The sequence below is a fragment of the Callospermophilus lateralis genome, chromosome 6 (genome assembly GCF_048772815.1).
Source record: "Callospermophilus lateralis isolate mCalLat2 chromosome 6, mCalLat2.hap1, whole genome shotgun sequence".
NCBI lineage: Eukaryota > Metazoa > Chordata > Mammalia > Rodentia > Sciuridae > Callospermophilus > Callospermophilus lateralis.
Window position 1 is genome coordinate 64,144,254 of NC_135310.1, and position 20,632 is coordinate 64,164,885.

Genomic DNA, 20,632 nt, shown 5'->3' on the forward strand with positions numbered 1-20,632 from the left:
GCCTGACAAGACCTATTTTAAGGTGGTAAAGTCTATATGGGGCTCACAGTTTCAGAGGTGTCAGTCCATAGATGGCTGGCTCCATAACTCTGGGACTGAGTAGGCTGAACATCATGGTGGAAGTGTGTAGTAGAGGAAAGCAGCTCAGGACTTGGCACCAGGAAGCAGAAAAGAGAGTTCCACTCAACAAGAACAAAATATATAAGAACTCCCAGGGTCTCACCTCCTCCAGCCACAATCTGCCTGCCTAAATAGTTACCACCCAGTTAATCCGTACCAGGGGATTAATGCACTGATTAGGCTAAACTCTCATAACCCAATTATTTCACCTCTAAATTTTCTTGCATTGTCTCAGACATGAGTTTTGAGGGGACACTAATATCTAAACCATAATAACATTGTGTTGTGTGAGCTCTTGGTACAAATGAGGCTCCAACAAATATTCTTTGAATTAAGTAAAGGAAATCTATACTGGAAAAACTCAATAAACAAATCACCTCATATTACTTCACAGCTTTTAACACTGGAAGCCCATGAACAATGAATTCATTTCACTCAACCTTTTGGAACACCTCTACTGAAATTTTAAACAAATCCTGGAATAAAGAGTTTGCTTTTGAAGCCCCCAGCATTGTGGATACAGTCATCCTTCCTTCCATGATTGGGATTATCTGTTTAACAGGGCTGGTCGGCAACATTCTCATTGCATTCACAATAATAAGGTAAGGACTTCTTTTTCTTTTCTTCTGTAATGTGAGGAATACATTCTAAACTCTCTAAATAAATCAAGTGAATCCTTCCCTTGTAGGATTTGCTTAATGAAATCAGGTTTAGGGAATATTTGCTTAAGATAATTAAAGAAGATTCTGCAGATATTTTCATCATACATTCAGTAATATCTGAGTTGCTGATCTCAAAACAGTTAAGACCTAGTCCAATGCTTACTGCTGGGTCAGTTAATTTTTAGAGCCAGGAGTTTCAATCTCAGACACATATTAAAATCACCTGGGAAGCTTTTAAAAATCCTAACATGAGGTTTCACCACAAACTCATTAACTCAAAATCATTGGAGGTGGAGCCCCGACAGGGGTTTACCCCCGACAGGGGTAAAAGACCAAAGTAGCAACACAACTATTTTATTTTCCAGAAATAAGAGTTACCCTAAGGTGACCTGTCTTGGCTGAAGGAAATCCTTTTTCACTCACCCAGGCATCTGAAGATGCGGGGAGCATAGACAGTGAGATGTTTCCCCTCTGTGTAGACCATCCCAGTACAGACCTAACTGAGGAACATCTGCTCCCCAGGACCTCCTCCTGCCTCTGCTCCACTGCTCCCTCCTCACTTCAGGTCATTTCTTCCTTCCTCTCAAGTTGAGCAAAATGTTTAATGTGGAGAAAAATAAGAGGTTATTTGTTTTCTTTTTTTAATATTTATTTTTTAATTATAGATGGACACATTATCTTTATTTCAGTTATTTATTTTCATGTGGTGCTGAGGATCAAACCCAGGGTCCCACACGTGTGAGGCAAGTGCTCTACCACTGAGCCACAATCCCAGCCCCAGGTTATTTGTTTTCTATGGACTTGACAAAATTGGTTTAGAATTAATGCACATGTGCCCCATCATTCTTGATATCCTTGCTGTATTGATTATTTTCACAGTTAAGTTTTACTACTTTTAATCAAGACAAGATGTCAAATTTTTTGTTGTGTTCTCTGCTCATACTTATAACTGTCAACTTTTAAAATATTTGCGCTTCTTTGTTATATAAGGTGTACTACATCATAGGTATTTTCACATGCCCCATCACACTTGATATCTTTACTGTAATGATTATTTTCACAGTTAAGTTTTACTATTTTTAATCAATACAAGATGTTAATTTTTAAACATGTGATATATGATAGATGATAAATTTTTATCATATGCTATATAATAAAAATCAACCAATATCATACTAATAACTGTCATTTTTTAAAATGTTTGCCCATATTTATATGTTATATAAGATGTACTATAGAATGGGTGTTTTCAGCATTAAGTTAACCTATATCTATAACAAACTTTGTGGAGCATATGAAACTAAAATTCACAGTTGTAAACTCATTTGATCCTTAAAGATGAAGTACCTCTATTATACCTGTTTGAAGAAAGAGGCTCAGGAGAGTAAATAATTTGCCCAACATCACACAGCTATTAAGTAGCAGTCCTGGCAACTGGACCCAGACACTATGATGTCACCTTCCAGGCTATTTCCCCCACCCTAACAAAAATAAGTGTTAAAAAGATATTGTTGTATTTTTTTTTGTAAGTGGAAGAATCCTCACAGGACCAGTTAACAGCAAGATCAGTTCCCAGGATAACGATGTGAATGATGATCAATAGTAGAAATAGAAAAGAAATGTTACAGCCACATCTGACTCTAAAAAAACTCATAGGCTAGCAAAGAAGGTAAGATTTAAACATGTGGAATAGTTCAACAATAATATAAAACACTGAAAACAATTGAAAAAAAAAATAAAAGAGAAGGAGGAACAGGAGGAGAAGTTTCAAATAATAAGATCCGGAAAAGAAACTGGCAGTGAAGAAAGTCTTGGAAACTCAAGGAGGCAATAGTGCTGAGTAGAAGAAGGCCAATAGCCAGAGATGTGGGACTGTTCCTCGTCACTCCTATTTGCCTGTTGTACTTGCCTCTTTTCCATCTTTCCCTTTCTCCTGCAACTGAAGGAAGAGCAAAGGTGGCATCACAGACCGCAGGAGGCTGGGCTGCCTTTTGGGAGTCCCTGTGGGATCCAGGGCGTACACTTGCAAGAAGAAACTGGAGCCATGGAAGGGAAGCAGCCACTGTTCAAGATGTCAGGAATGGAGTGGAGAGAGAGCACCCTACCTCCTTCTCTCCTCCTACCCTTTAGCATTTCCTATTGGCCAACCAGTCAGCAAGGGGGGCTGGGAACAAAGCTCTCAGGAAGGATGGGAAATGGGCTTGAGAACCAGCAGGTGAAGGACCAGCAGAGCAGCCTACATATGTGCGGTTAGTCTTATTTAGTGCATAGTATATATTGTTATTTCTGACTTATATAAAAGAAAAACAATCAGAAACTACAAAGCATAGGAAAATTCATATATCAAATAGATAAATCACTGTGACTACTTGACATTATTCCTTCATAATTTTTAAATAAGTATTTAAAATAAATTTGAAGTCATGCTCAATACACAGTCAATATTTTTTGAAATAATATTGTAAGTATTTTCCCATTTTATTAAATATTCTTCCAAACAATGATTTGCAACAGCTGTGTCATATCTTGTGTGCTCTTGTGAAATATCATGATTTATTTTTATCATTCCTCAAATTATTGAACATTAGATATGGCTACGTTAACCATATGGAAATCATGCTAGCCAAAATTATCACACGTCTATGTTTTGTTTTGTTTTGTTATTTCAAATGTTTGGGTCATAACAAACAGAAGTCTAATGAAGTCCGACAGCAGAAAATCTGAAAGTAAATTAAACCCAAAAAGAGAATGTAAGTTATATAGATAGAATTTTGTAATTTCTATTTAATTATTTTTAATTTTATATGCTGCTATTTTTCAGTAAAAGAAAGCAATCATAAATGTGTTGTTTATATTGCTTCAGATTTCTTTGTGCTATATAGAATATTGTATATAAGCACTTTTACTTTATTTTTTTAATTACCAGTTAATGATCTGCACAATAGAATTACCATATTCATTATCAGCAAATGATGTGTACCTAACTAAAGGAGAACAGGGCCATAGGTCTGGTTACCACAACTAGGAACTAAACAACCACTCATGATTTACACCCAAATTCAAATGCAAATAATTATAATTTAAACACTAGGATTTACAACTGTTTTTCAGTGTGGAATTCTTTCTACCTGACCCATAATGTATGTCCCTTTCCCTGTCCCCTCTCAATGTCCTTCCACCAATGACCTGGAGAAGACAAGAGGTAAAAGACCAAGGACAGTCACTTCCTGCCCTTTTGGTTAACATGATCCTTTCCTCAAAGAGAGGAATAATAAACATGTTTCACCTTTTCCCTCTTGGTCATTTTGATGTTAGCCACCAACCTCTTGTGGCAAAGAGCCATCCTATTCTAGTGGCATCAGCAATGACTAGAGTGTGGCTTCTGAGTAAGAACTCAATGTCAGTAATTTCTTCATACAGTGTATATTGCCAAGATCTGGGCAAAATATGGCCTCTCCCTGCCTGATGTTTCACACAGTTTGACAGTTTAGAAATGAAGTTCACAGTCTACAGAATTTGCAACCAGTGAATAATAAAGGCATACACTGGCTTCCAAACAGCAAGGTAATAACTTTGGATCTGAAGTTAACTAGCAATTATGGCATGGTCTTAGGGCTCATTCTTATGTGTTCTTTTTTTTTTTTTTTTTTTTTTTCTGTTCTGGAGATCAAACTCGGGCCGTTATACATGGTAGGGAAGTGCTGTAGTGCTGAGCTGCATCCCTAGCATTTGTCCTCAATTCAAATGCTACCTCTGCCAAGAAACCGGCCTTGATCCCTTCTTAGTGCTCTTTGCACCTGACTCTACCTTATCTTATCAAATTGTAATGTAATCCATCATTCATTTATACATATCTACACTATAAGCTCCTCAGTGACCAAGTTTATAAATGTAGCTTTGTAGGCCCAGAATACAATATTATGCCTGACATATTATTGGCGCTCAGTGAAATGTTTGTTGAATTCGTGAACAGCACCTTCCAGATGAAAATGATATCTATTTTTTGTTGACTGTTCCTTGAAGAGCTGATTTTAAATTTAAATTTCTTCTGTAAGAAGACTTTTTCACCAACAGGTGAGTATGCTACACCTAGAGAGCATTGCATTGATTTCACCCGCTCCCCAAGCAGGGAATCAGTCATTCTACCGGTTCACTCATTTCAGATTCCTCTCTGCTGTCTGTATTTCAGGTTCTTCATTCATAGTCTTTGCTATTGGATTCATTTCTCCTGGAATATTTCTAAGTAATGGTTCAAATACTAAGAGTGATCTCAGCTCTGGTGAGGAGAATGTATTGCACAATAGAAACCATTTATTTTTCCTGTTCACTGTTTTAGGTGCTAGAAACAAGTAAAAACTAAGCTTTTTGCTTGAGTTTTGCTTAGAGTTTGCTTAAAGTTAGTATAATTTGTTGCCAAATTAGTGGCTCAAATCAATAAATATTTATTATCTCACATAGTTTCCAAGGGTCAGGAATCCAAGAGAAACTTATCTGGTTGCTCTAACCCAGGGTCTCTCATTAAGCTGCAGTCAAGTACTCCCCCAGGAACACAATCATCAAAGGCTTGTCTGGGGCTAGACAATCTAATTCACTCACATAGCTGGTAAGCTGGTGCTAGCTGGTTGTTGGAGGTTTCAGTTCCTCCCCATGTGTACCTCTCCACAGTGTTGCTGAGTATCCTTACAATGTGGCAGCCGTCTGGCAGCTGTCTTCCCTCAAGAGACAATGATTCGAGAGAGCAAAGACAAAGCCTCATTGTGCTTTGTGTCCTGAGTTCAAATGTCACACAGCATCTCTTCTACCATATTCTAATTGACAGAAGCAATTTATTAAGTTCAACACTCAAAAAGAGGGAATTAGACTCCACCTAATTAGAAGGAATATCAAAGAATTTGTGGATGTACTTGTAAAACATTACAGTTAGTAATCAGATAAATAGTTCAAAATGTTTAAGTATACATAAGACTATAGGCATTCCTTGTGCATTTGTGTCCATTTTCCTTTAACTTTTAAAATTCATTAGGGCAATCAAAATTTTGTGAAAAGTGGCATAGGTTGAAGAAGTTATACACTTTCAATGTTCATCCTAAATCTCCTTCCATTTTTTATTTTTTCAGGTCAAGGAAAAAAACAATCCCTGACATTTATATTTGCAACCTGGCTGTGGCTGATTTAGTTCACATTATTGGAATGCCTTTTCTTATTCACCAGTGGGCCCAAGGAGGAGAGTGGGTGTTCGGGGGGCCTCTCTGTACTACCATCACGGCCCTGGACACCTGCAACCAGTTTGCCTGCAGTGCCATCATGACTGTAATGAGTGTGGACAGGTAAGTGAAGAGACTCTGAAATACATCAGTACAATTCAGGGACACCTATGCTTCCCCAAGGTCATTCCAATTTAAGCAACATCAATGTTCATTTATAACACCAAAGTTCCTCTTCCTTTGTTTGCTTCATTGTAAGACTGCTGACTTAGGAATATTTTTTTCAACTTTAACGGAAGTCTTTTTTAATGGAAAAATGTAAAACACTAAAATCTCTGTTTTTCTAATCTTTCTTTTTGATCTCAGTTTTATTTGCAATTCACTGCAAGAAAAAAGATCCAAAAAATCATGAAATATTAGAAACCAAAATGAACTCTCCTCCGCTAACCAACTTTTTTGCAATAAATCAGATTTTTCTGAACTGAGGCCCAGAGTGATTAGGGGATATGCTGGGGGCACATAGAGAGTTAGTGGCAGAACTGAGCATTTAAGTAGGTTTCCTCAATTGCTGTCCAGGGCTATTTCTGGTATGTTCACTGTCTCACATGCATCTTACCACCTAGCAGCAGGCAAACCATCTTTTACACAACACTTATGTTTGGTTAATGCAAATGCTGCCATTTTACATCACAAAAAAGAAATGTATTCCCCTGTGCCCTGCTATGGTACCACATACCTTTTCACCAACCACATAAGCTAATCTCATTTGAGAAGATAATGGTGATGGTGAGTACTTGTGGAATCAATGAATAGTGGAGTCCAGTTCAGGCCCAGACCATCTGACTTTAGAAATAGCAAGTCATTTGTAATTATCTCACTACTGTCCTCTCTAAAAAGCACGCACGCTAAAATTGTCCTGCATCATCCAGATACCATGATCCTGCACGACATCCAAGCAGCTCTCTCCATATGGAGACATAAAGACAGCAATAATACGCACAGCAGCAGTGTGCTGTCTACAAAACAACACACTCAACATTTGCATCTGTCTTTTTCTTCCCACCCCAACTGAGCACACTTGATCCTCCTTGCTCTGATCTACCTTTTCTTTTTCCCTTGCTTCAAATATCTCACATAATTTGTGCATTTACATATGTGTGTGCTGTTTATTGTCTAGCCTCTCTTGCCCCTCCACTGTAGATTCCACAAAGGCAGAGTCTTTGTCCACTAAAAATCCCAAATGTCCGTGGCATAGAGATGCTCAAAAAATATTGATGAATGAATGAATGAATGTCAGTCCTGAAGAGTGTGTTAATTTCCTTGAGTCCATCCAGGACTTCTTCTTGAGCTCTGCCTCTTTCACCCTTCCAAGTGGACCTTTTGGGATAGAGAAGTGATAGAAAGTTCTTCAAATGGATTAAACAACAGAATGGTAAGGTTCACATAAATCATTTGCTCTGACAAAATGAGTAATGACGGTAACATTTTATGCATTTTTGTGTCCTGCCACTTTTCAGTAAAAAGAGTTCTCAAAACACAGAGCGTGCCTTTCAATTTATAATTAACACCACATTTTAAAAATATTGTACTGTGTAGATCTTGTTATTCAGCAAATGCAACCAATACTGACTATGACTTGAGAAAAGCCCATAGCTTGACAGTGTCACAACACCAGAGAGAATTCCCTGAACAGGCCAAACCCACTGTAGAAAAGCAACCTGATGCATAGGATTTACCAATGATAATCCCATTCTTGGATAACAATAAAAGCCTCTTCACATCCACATCCTGGATGCAAAAGAAACTGGCTTTTTTTTTTTTTTAAGAGGAAGTTCGTCCTGTAATTTTCTGTTTCTAATGTTTACAGATGTGTGAGCCTGGGAGTGGGGGGAGGGGGGAAGTATGTGTGCACATGCATTTGTTTTGTACAATTGAATATACCATTTTCTTTCTGTTTTTTTTTTTAATCAGGATGCTAAAATTTTACTTCATAGTTAAGTCATTCCAATTTTTCTTTCTGCTGATCAAGTGGCAAGAAACAAATGTTTCCTGGCATTTCTTATAGTTCCAACCCTACTAAATTTATAAAAATTCAATCATATCTACAATTTTGTAAAAGAGTGATGGGGTTTTTCTTTGTAAGGCCATAATCAAATGTTGTTGCCATCAATATCCTTTATTGTTTGTATATTTAAGTCATTTTAACTGTCACTTTAATATATCATATATTTCAAGTATTTCCAATAACTTTATTTCCATTTCTCTGATTAGTAATAACTCTAAGTTTATAGAATATTTAATAGTGGGCTCCTACCTCCATACATACAAAAATACAAACATTCAAAATAATAAAGATATTTTATGTCTCCTCCAATCATCAAGAATACAAATAATAATACATGTTGGCAAGGATGTGGTGGGGAAAGGTACACTCATACATATTGGTGGGACTTCAGATTAGTACATCCACTCTGGAAAGCAGTACAGAGATGTCTCAAAAGACTAGGAATAGAATACCATATATATAACCCAACTATCCCACTCCTCAGTATTTATTCCAAAGAACTAAAATCAGCATACTCTAGAGATACAGGCACATCTATTTATAACAGTGCAACTAACCATAGGCAAAATATGGAACCAGCCCAGGTTCCCATCCACAAGTGAATGGATAAAGCAAATGTGGTATATATTCACAATGGAATTTTACTCAGACATGAAGAAAAATGAAATTATGGCATTTGTTGGTAAGTGGATAGCTCTGGGAACATCATGTTATGTGGAAGACTCAGAAAGTCAAGGGTCAAATTTTTTTTTCATGCAGAAGCTATAACAAAGTAATTGGGGAAAAGAAAAGGGCATATCCCACAAAAATAGAGGGAAGATCAGTGGAGTAGAGAAAGAGAATTGAAGGGGCGAGAAGAGGGGCAGGAAAAGGGAGAAAATTCAGAATGAAATTGACAAAATTATGATATGTACATACATAAATATACCACAGTGAATTCCACCTTAACGTATATCTAGAAAGCAACAAATAAATAAATAAATAAATAGATAAATAGATAAATAAAAAGAAGATCAGTAGAGTAGGGGAAAGGGATAGGGGGAGGGAGAAAGTAAAGAGGAAGCACTAGAGCCTGAAATGGAGCAAATTATATTCCATGCATGTATTATTATATAAAAAGGAACCCCACTGTTATGTATAATTCACTAATAAAAAAAATTTTAAAAAAATATTTGCCTCCAGATAAAAGCTACCTAGACTTTCATTAGTTACTACTTTTGTAAGTAAATTCTTTAGAACATCTAAAGATAGTGAGTAGGAGCTACAATCCCTTATTCATTCAACAAAAATTTCTGATAAGTATTCCAGATACAGGGTATACTGTGGACTTAAACTAGTAATCAAGATTCCTGCCCTCATAGGACTTATGTTCCAGCAGTGAGACAGGCATTAAGTGTAGAATCACTTGGGTGAATGTTTGTTTCCACACAATGATACATCCTAGGAAGGAAAAGTAGAGTTCTCCGGTGATGTGCAATGATACTCATAGGCTCTTGTATAAAGTGAGTAGTCAGAAAGTCTTCTTTGAGAGAAAAGCACTCAAAGAGAGTAGGAGGAAGTAAATGCAGAGCCCACCAGGCAGGTAGAATAGTGTATGCTGGGCCCTGAAAGGGAGAACAACTTGAATGAAATTGCTCTAATTTGGATCTGGAATGTCCCCCAAAGTTCCTTGTGTTAAAGGATTGGTCCCTAGATTGGTTCTAGTGGAAGATGGTCTAATCTTTAAGATATGGTACCTACTAGGAGGTCTTAAGTTATTGGTGATATGTCCTCAAAAAGGGTTGTGGAACTCTGGTCTCTTCCTTTTTCTTTCTCCTCTGGGCCATGAAGTGAGCAATCTCAATATACTAGGTGCTTTATACCATGATGTGCTGCCTTGCAACAGGCCCAAAGCAATTGAGTCAACCACCCACATATTAGAACCCCTGAAGCCATGAACCCAAATAAACTTTTTATCTTTATAAGTTGACTATCATAGGTATTTGTTATAGTAACAGAAATCTCAGACCAAAGACAAGAGAGACCCTGGCATAAGTAAGCAGCCCAGGTGGCAGGCAGGCTAGGTGGAGAAAGAGCTTGTGGGTCATAGTAAGGATTCTGAATTTTATCTGAAGGCAACAAAGCCATTGAAGGATGACCAACAAAAATATTTTTTACATTTGTTTAATTTCTGCTAGTACTACCTTCAACTACTCTCCCAGCCCCAGCAAACTGCTTTTTCAAATGGCCTTCCTTCTGAATTGCAGCTCTTTTTTATCCCTTTAGCTTTCACTTAGCTCTGAAAAATTCTTGGATTTTCTGGAGGACCAAATGTATTTGATATGTCAGGATTTCAAGTTTGATTAACGATCATTCTTTTTTTTACCCCCTTGATCTAAAATGAAAGAAAAAGAAAACCCTTCCCCGTGAAATTGATCCATTTCCTCCCTCTGGCCTCTAGCCTAAATTCCTGGAGGAATCTGCATTGCCTACACTAGTCGGGTTTGTTCATCCTCACTGTGATTTCTGTGAAGCAAATCTCCAAGAGCTGGGGGACCTACTGTAAAGCCATCCTGCTGGGGAATTCTCCCATCAGCCCCCACGCTTTCCTCCTTCCTGCCCTCATGTCAATCAGTCCTACTGGGAAGAGGATCATTTCCTCCTGAAGGAAATCCTTATTCCAAGACACTGTTTTCCAGAGCCTCCTTTTACAAGGAAAGCACCTTTGCAAAGAAAAATTTTGCACTGAGGAATTTTACCATTATCAGTGTATTCGTGGAAGTGACAGCTATTTCAGTGAGTGGTTTATTCAGACTTGCAGGGTCAAGAGTTGTTTTCTCTACAGGTATCAGCAAGCTCTTAAAAAATATAACTTTCTTTTTGCCATGATAGAGGTGTGCTTCAGGGAGGATAATAATACTAATAATTTACTCTTGTCATGAACCATTCATCCTTGGAGCTCAGTGTTTTTATTGATTGTTCCCAAACCCTTCTTAACTGGCTTTGCAGGTACTTGGCCCTTGTCCAACCATTTCGACTAACGAGTTGGAGAACAAGGTACAAGACCATCCACATCAATTTGGGCCTTTGGGCAGCTTCCTTTATTCTGGCGTTGCCTGTCTGGGTCTACTCGAAGGTCATCAAATTTAAAGATGGTGTTGAGAGTTGTGCTTTTGATTTAACATCCCCTGACGATGTACTCTGGTAAGTTGTTAAAACATAAGAAAAATAGAGTTGAATTAAGTTGTGAAGTACTCCATCCTCCTTGTCAACACATGAGCAGGCTTAAAGAGTGTCCTCAGGGACCCTCTTCTCACCAGTCTCTCTGCTTAGTTTTCTCCTTTACACAATCCAGGTGATAGTTTGATTTGAAAGAGAGGATAACCTTTAGAAAAAGATTTTGAATTTAATCATGTAACCTCAGTAGACACAAATATATTTAAATATGTATTTAAAAATCCATGGGAGCAAACATAGCAGGAATTTAGCAATCAAGGGAGAAGATGAATTTCCAAAAGGCTCTAAGAGGTACCCAGACTTAAACCCCACCAATGTGCAATGTAGTTTGCTTGAATTGTGACACCCATAAAGATTTATTCAAGTTCTAACCCACTGTTCCTGTGAGTGTAACCTTATTTGGAAACAGAGTCCTTGCAGATGTAATCAAGTTAGTCTGAGACTATACTGGATTAGGGTGATTCTTAAATCCAATGGCTGAGGAGGGGGAAATTTGAAGAGGCAGAGGCAGAATTTGCAATTAAATGTTTTTGAGCCAAGGAACACCGAGGATTAATAGGAATCACCAGAATCGAGGGAAAAAAGGCATGGAGCAAATTCTCCTTCAGCTTCTCCAAAAAGACCCAGTCATACCAACAACTTCATTTCAGACGTTTGGATTCCAGAACTGTGAACGAATGTCTATTATTTTAAGACACCCGGATTGTGGTAATTTGTTACAGAATCCCTGGGAAAGTAATATAACAACTAATCAGCCATTTTTATGTCTTAATTTGAAAAGAAAAAAATTAAGTCAAAAATTTTCTACTTAAAACTTGGAACATAACACTAGAGTCTACAACTGAATTTTTTGAGCACATCCTGAGTAGGTATCTTATATGCATTCTCTCAAGTCACTCTGGCTGATTCCTTTTCCCACTCCATCAGCTCTCAAGTGGATAAATCATTTCTGCATTATGTAGACGTAGCCTGAGAGAATTAGAAGCCACAAATGCCTTTTAAAAAAAAACTGTATGTAACTATAATAAATGCTATAATAAATTATCATAGACTACATAGTTTGTAAACAAAAGAAATTTATCTCTCACTGTTCTGGAAGCTGGAAGTCCAAGATCAAGGTGCTATCATGGTCAGTTGCTAGGTTCTGGTGAGGGCTCTCTTCTGGGTTGCAATTGTCAATCTCTCCTTCTATCCTCACATGTCAACCTCTCCTTCTAACCTCTCCTTATTCCTCAAGGGTCTCTCCTTAAAAGGGCACTGATTACACTTATTACCTACCAAAGACCCCGCTTCTAACACCCCTCCTATCACATTGAGGGTTAGGCTTTCAACATACAAATTTGGAGGGAACATAATATTCAGTCTATAACAATGTAATATGTACCATTGATTATTTGTTATTTCTCCCACCAGCATTTATTGCCCTCACAGACATAAAACATCAACCAAATGAAAGGTGAAATGATATTTTAATCACTAGGACTGAGAGTAACACAGTCCTGTCTCCTTAGAAGGAGAGCACATTCACATAGTGAGCCTCAGGCTATGCTCACCTTTTTTTTTTAATATTTATTTTTTTAGTTGCAGTTGGATACAATATCTTTATTTATTTTTATGTGGTGCTGAGGATCGAACCCAGGGCCTTAGTACGTGCTAAGCGAGCACTCTACCACTGAGCCACAATCCCAGCCCTATAACTCACCTTTGATTTTGGTCTGTGTCAAAGAAATAGAAAAAAAAAAAAAAAAAAAAGGTTAGCTTATTTTCACCAACAGCTGTTTCTGCTTCTGCTATTTGTCAGTGGTTATCACAGGGGTGTAGCCTCTGTCGTTCCCCCAGAATCAAGTCCTTAAGGTGCACTAAGACTAAACCTCCTGTGCTATATTCAGGGTCCCTGTGATGGTTGTATTCTCTGACACCTTTCCACCAATCTGGGCCTGCTCCTTTCACCAAGGCAGAGTCCTGCCAGGAAAGAGGACACTTGGATCTGTACAAGAATGGAGCTGGCATACCTGAGAATTCTCCCTGGAAGACCAGAGAGGAAAGACTGCCTGATTTTTACAACAGGGTCTTCTCCCCATGGGGAGAAGGTTATTAGCAAAGACTCTGGAGTCCAACAGCTTGCCTAGGTTCAAATGCCATCTCAGCCACTTATGAGCTGGGTAACCTTGGACAAGTCCCTTATCCCTTCTGTGCCTCAGTGTTTTTTCTTGTCACATGAGGATACTAAAGGCATGATACTTAGGGTGTTGCACAGATTCAGTGTGTTAAAATATTCAAAGAATTTAGACCAGTGCCTACCTACCGTATAATGCTATCTGCTGTTACCTGATCATGTTAATAGTAAAGATAATAATAATGAATAGCCTCTGTTCTGCTCTCAGTACAGTTGAGCCTGGGCTTGGTTAGAGAATCTTGTCAGTGAACAATCAACAGCAGGACTTCTCTTTGAGAATGTACCCAAAGATTCTTACCTCCTCCCCAGGGACTTTTATCCTGTACCCTGAAAAATCAGAGATTTGTACCTCATAAACTACAAAAGTCAATGCCTATTACAGTGAATATAACAGTAATAGTTTTCTCTCTCTCTTTTACAGGTATACACTTTATTTGACAATAACCACGTTCTTTTTTCCTTTACCCTTGATTCTAATGTGCTATATTTTAATTTTATGCTATACTTGGGAGATGTATCAACAAAATAAGGATTCTAGATGGTAAGTATTTGCCTTATTTTCACTTTAATTGTTAAAAGAACAATTCAGATATGCTAAGATATCGTCAACAGGACCTTAAGCAACAATTACTTGAAATACACCACATTTAGACATACACGTATTATTAATATAGGTTTTAAAGGCATGTTCTGAAAATAAGACATGTTCTAAAACAGCTGTTTGAGTATCTTTCCGTGATAAATGTTAAAATCATTGATGTAACTTATAAAAATGTGATTAGAACTCAAGATTCTAAAGAATAATTTTATAGTTGTCATCAACATTATTTAATTGGTTTAGTTGCATATTTTACAGTTTTATACATTTGTAAATATCTAAGATGCTATGTGCACCTTTTTAACTAGAAAAGGATTTCATTAATACTTGAATTAGAAGAGAAGAGTGTCACTAAGATTAGAGGGAGATTAATTATAAATAAATAAAACCAAAGACTTACCTAATGACAATAAACTCATGAGACTCTTCATTATATTCAATTTGAAATTATTTATACTGACCCGTTCAAATGAATGTCAGTGATTATGCAGCATGTTGGGTAAAAAAATTAAACTTCATCTTTTGTGAAGATTTTGGTGTTTGTTTGTTGTTGCTTGGGGTTTTGTTGTTGTTGTTTTGTTTTGTTTGTTTGTTTTTTGTTTTTTGGAAAGGCAAGATTGCTGGGTTTCCCTGCACACCAAATGTTAATAATGGAAAGACATTTTTAACATTTTTTTAAATTTCTAATTAGTCATATATGACACCAGAATGCATTTCATTTCATTGTACACAAATGGAGCACAACTTTTCATTTCTCTGGTTATACACAATCTAAAGTAGCGCCATTTGTGCCATCATACATGTACCTAGGGTAATGATGTCCTTATTCCACCATCTTTCCTACCCCCTCTTCTACCATCCTCCCCTTTGTCCAACCCAAAGTTCCTCCATTCTTCCCATGCCCCCCTCCCCTATGGATCAGCATCTACTTATCAGAGAGAACATTTGGCCCGTGGTTTTTGGGGCCTGGCTTACTTTGCTTAGCATGATATTCTCCAACTCCATCCATTTACCTGCAAATGCCATAATTTTATTCTCTTTTAATGCTGAGTAATATTTTATTGTGTATATATACCACATTTTCTTTATCCATTCGTCTATTGAAAGGCATTTGGTTGGTTCCACAGTTTAGATATTGTGAATTGAGCTGCTATAAATGGCTATGTCACTGTAGTATGCTGATTTTAAGACTTTTGGGTATAGACCAAGAAGTGTGTAGCTGGGTCAAATGGTGGTTCCATTCCAAGTTGTCTAAGGAATCTCCATACTGCTTTCCAGAGTGGTTGCATCAATTGCAGTGCCACCAGCAATGTATGTCTGTACATTTTCCCCCACATCTTTGCCAACACTTGTTTACTTTCTTGATAACTGCCATTCTGACTGGAGTGAGATGAAATCTTAGTTTTTATTTGCATTTCTCTAATTGCTAGAAATGTTGAACATTTTTTCATATATTTGTTGATTGATTTTATCTCTTCTTCTGAGAAGTGTCTGTTCAATTACTTAGTCCATTTATTGATTGGATTATTTGATTTTTTGGTGTTTAGCTTTTTGAGTTCTTTATATATCCTGTAAATTAGTGTTCTATGTGATATGCGTGTAATAAAGATGTTCTCCCACTCTGTAGGTCTCTCTTTGCGTTATTGTTTCCTTTGCTGAGAAGAGGCCTTTTAGTTTGAATCTATTCCATTTATTGATTCTTGAATTTATTTCTTGTGCTTTAGGAGTCTGGTTAAGGAAGTCAGGACCTACTCTGACAAGATGAAGATTTGGACCTACTTTTTCTTCTATTGGTGCAAGGTCTCTGGTCTAATTCCTAGGTCCTTGATCTGCTTTGAGTTTAGTTTTGTGCATGATGAGGATAGTGATTTAATTTCATTTTGATGCATATGGACTTCCAGTTTACCCAGTGTCATTTGTTGAATATGCTCTCTTTTCTCAAATGTATGTTTTCAGTGCCTTTTTCTAGTATGAGATAACTGCATTTATGTGGGTTAGTCTGTGTGTCTTCTATTCTATACCATTGATCTATATGTCTGTTTTGGTGCCAATATCATGGCATTCTATAGTATAATGTCTGGTATTGTGATGCCTCCTGCTTCACTCTTCTTGCTTAGAATTGCTTTGACTATTCTGAGTCTCTTATTTTTTCAAATGAATTTCATGATTGCTTTTTCTATTTCCATGAGGAATGTTGTTGGGATTTTAATTGGAATCTCATTAAATCTGTATAAGACTTTTGGTAGTATGGCCATTTTGACAATGTTAATCCTTCCTATCCAAGAACATGGGAGGTCTTTTCATCTAACAATGAGAAGATTTTTTTGAAAAGTATATGTAAGTAATTTAACCCATCAATCAAAATTTGTGACCAACCCTTGGTTTAAGTCTTCTTGGATCACAGCATTTTAGCTTAACTTCTTGAAATTCTTTGGAATCTTACAATTTTAAAAGCTAGTCTGTTATAACAGAAAAGGAAAACAACCACAGATACAGAAAAACAATTAGTTTCTAAATGTGTCACTGGGAATTGTGTTGATAAGAATGTCGCAATGGAATCATGTGGAAGGTCAAGATCTGGACTACTGGAGGGGATGTTTGAGTTCTTATAGAAGAGTTTTCCAAATCAGATTAGGTTGCTCTTAACATTTTCCTCAGAAATGCTAAGAATATCTTATCAAACAAAGATCAGACTGTCCATTTATGCCTCAAAATGTAAGAAATTATAAGAGTTTTGGTGCCTGTTCTGATCAAATGCAGAGGAGTCATCATCTTAAAATGATCTTAAGCTTCCTGGCTCTTTTTCATATTGTTCCCAAGTTTTATTCATCTGCTTTGATCATGTCCCAGAGAAATTAATTATTAAATGTTTAAATGTGACAAAACATGATAAAATTTTGGAAATTTAAAATATTTGTTTGTTAGAATGATTTTTTAAATTACATAAAAGAAGCAAAGGTAGTAAAAGAGTTCCTGTATGCCTCTCACTCAGTTTTCCCTCTGTTGACATCTTACATTAAATGATATATTTGTCAAAACAAAAAAAAATGGCAATAGTATGTTATTATCAACCAAACCCTATGCTTATGGGACTTCACCTGTTTTTCCATTAAAGTCCTCTTTCCAAGATTCAATCCAGACTAACAATTGCATTTAGTTGTCATATCTTTCCAGGATCTCTGGTCTGTGGGATTTTCTCATACTTTCCTTGTTTTTCAAGACTTTGACAATCTTAAGAAGTACTGGCCAGATATCCTGTAGAATGTTTCATATTCTGGGGTTTTTTCTGATACTGTTATCATGATTAGACTATAATTATGAACTTGGGGGGAAAATCATCCCAATATATCAGAAGTCACAGAGGTAGGTTTGCCAATGTTCTCCATTGTAAAATTACTACTTACCCCTTTCTCTGCTCTATTCATGAGAAATGAGTCCCCAAGCATAGCCCAAATTGAATTGAGTAGGGGGAAATTAGGAATTAAGCTCAATCTCCTGGAAAGGGGATTATCAAAGATATGTAAAGAAGATTTGTCTCTTCTCCTCTCATTTTATTTAAGCATATGTTTCTATCACTATGGACTCAGGTATGCTCATTTCAAACATTGAGTTGTATCATTCAGTGCTATTTATTTATTTTTTTCTCAAAATGGTCCAACTTTAGAAACTTTGGTAAGTTTTTAACAGTAATGAAAAATATATATATATATCTTTGCACAATACTCTGAAGTAGGAATATAAAAATGAGCTTCATATTTCACTACAAAGACATTATGAACTGTCCAGAAAGTTCTAGAGAATTGTTATCCCTTAATTCCTCTGACTGTTCATGTTCTAACTGAATGTCTCTTTGGCAGTTACAATCCCAGTGTCCCAAAGCAGAGAGCAATGAAGCTGACAAAGATGGTGCTGGTACTGGTGGCAGTCTTCATCCTAAGTGCTGCCCCCTACCACGTGATACAGCTGGTGAACTTACAGATAGAGCAGCCCACCACGGCCTTCTACGTAGTCTACTACCTCTCCATCTGCCTCAGCTATGCTGGCAGCAGCATTAACCCTTTTCTCTACATAATGTTGAGTGGAAATTTCCGGAAACGTCTGCCTCAAGTTCCAAGGAGGGTGACTCAAAGGGAAATCAACAATATTTAAACTATACTGAAATCAAGCTTTTAGGGGCATACTTGGATCATCAAGAGCCTAAATAGGTTTGTCTATGATATTGATATTTAAAAGTACAGGCAAACTGGGGTGCTGGTACCCGCCTTCTTTTTGTGTACTTGTGATGCTTAGCCTCATGGAACGGCAGTATAGCAATTTGATGCAATGAGTTTAATATGCTCAGTTTAGCAAGATATAAGTGTTGATTTGTTTGGGAGCTTAGGGAGTGGGATATATTAATACCCAAGCTCTGTGGTTATGTACGTTATTTCACATGTCATAAACCAGTCACTGATAAAAATGGCCATCCATGACCATCAGCTCCAACCTCACCAAGGACCTGGCCTTACCATTCACACTATAAGTGGGATTCTACACTGTGAAATTACTATCTATGCTTTTCTCTATTCTGTTCATAGGAAGTGAGTCCCTAAGCATAACCCAACCTCAAAGGAGTAGTGGGAAATTTGGAAATTAAGCTTTATTTCCTGGAAAAGGGAGTATCAGCAGATTAGTAAAGAAGGTTTTTCTCCTTTTCCCTCAGGCAGATATTTATTAGAGTCCCTGCAATCCCTAGGAGGGGACCATCTTACAGTGAGGTCTGAAATCTGGTCATTTGGTAATATCTCTAGAAATGTCAGCTTCATATGGGCCAATCCAATACCTTCAATAACTAGGCTCTACCTTTATCATCTATAGCATACATGCAATGTTCAATATTTTATTTAACAAAACTATGAGGTACCATTACTTGGGGAAGGTTGTGATAAACCTAGTGCTGAACAGCTACCTAAGAACTGAATTGAATCCAGGTCTCTTGTTTGAGTTTTCTGCGCAGCATCTTGACAGACAGTACTTACGGTGGAGAGAGCCAGTAACCTGGAGTTTCTTTTGCTTTCTGCAACAGACCCACAAGAAGTCAAGTCTGAAAGTAGTGAATTATAGTTTAAGTATATTATTTTGAATTTAGCTTTGTTCTCATAGCTGCTAATTGTAAAAACCAGCATTTTAATAAGAGTCCTTCGCTTCAAGCCATTAAATATCATTAGGAAGTGTTCCCATTAGGCTTAACTATGTGTTTATTTAAGGTACAAAAAGAATTAGCCCTCAAACTCATAATATTCATTATAGCTATCTTTTCCTCTTTCAGTGTGTATAAAACTTGCCTTTTGATAAAATTAGGAAGGAAAGAATGCTTTTAAAGCCTGTCTTTTCAACAAAGGCAAATGTGATTTTGTTTGTGGATAAAATCTGTAACTTGCCTCCTTTGTCTAGAGTCATAAAATTGTTCCCTCTGTGGACATCTGATTTTTAATCAGCCCATTTTAGAAAAGGTGTCACAGGAACCAGCTTTTAAATGAACTTATCTCCATTTTTAATCTCTCAGTTGTATTTGAAACACATGAATTTTAACCCAGTGTTAACTTAATGGTCAAATCTTTGACTAAAGATCTTTTGGGCACTATTTTAGAATAATGTAATAGTTGAATGCACACCTGTATCAATAGCCATGTGCAACTTACAAATAGGTCAGATCTGAGACATTTGAGTTCTGCAGTGGGGGTAAAGGGAGCTGCACACAGAGGTTGGTTGCTCCTTTATGATTTCAATCAAAAGCTGTGTCATGACTTCGATTTCAGGGGTCTTAATTTTCACTTTTATAAGGTGCAATAGTCTGGATTCAGTGAATAAACCTGACATATGCCTACCCAAAAATGTGGGTCAGAATCAGATGTTATCATTGTTTCTTTTCATTGCCTTTTTAGTACAGAAAATATTATAAATTTAAAGATTTAAATGATTTTAAACCAACAGACATTTTTCTAATAGTATTTCCAACAGTACTCAAATAATTCTGAAATATAAATGGGCCAGTGAATTATATTAATTTATATCCATTAAAAGTTGTAAAAAAACTAACACTTGGAGGGGGGATAGTAGAGGATAGGAAAGGCAGCAGAATACAACAGACACTAGTATGGCAATATGTAAATCAATGGATGTGCAACTGATGTGATTCTGCAATCTGTATACGGGGTAAAAATGGGAGTTCATATCCCACTTGAATCAAAGTGTGAAATATGATATATCAAGAACTATGTAATGTTTTGAACAACCTACAATAAAAATTAATAAAAAAACAACAAAAAAACTAACACTTAATCAAAATAGAAAATAAAATGGATGGCTATTAAATTCATTTTTGTGCCTTTATATTAGTTTTTCTATGCATAAGCAAATTTCTATGCAGAGTTACAGAGGTGGTTTGACAGATTCCATATGTACCTTTTATTTTTGTGCATTATGTGTGTACATTGTTTACTTTCAAGTAAAATTAGCAATGATCAGTTCTATACATATAATTAATACTGAAGCATTTATCTATAGTAAAATCATAATTGTATACCTCCTTTCTGTTTATTCAATTTTAGG

The 20,632-nt window shown here is 36.7% G+C and overlaps 1 protein-coding gene across 1 annotated transcript; it reads left to right on the forward strand.

Moving 5' to 3' along the window:
- The first annotated feature begins 540 nt into the window (after positions 1-540).
- On the forward strand, positions 541-18,190 carry Mchr2 (melanin concentrating hormone receptor 2). Its single transcript, XM_076859899.1, has 5 exons — positions 541-722; positions 5,900-6,109; positions 11,040-11,234; positions 13,865-13,984; positions 17,899-18,190. Exons 1-5 carry the CDS (start codon positions 541-543, stop codon positions 18,188-18,190), a joined length of 999 nt encoding a protein of 332 aa, XP_076716014.1.
- Positions 18,191-20,632: the final 2,442 nt, after the last annotated feature.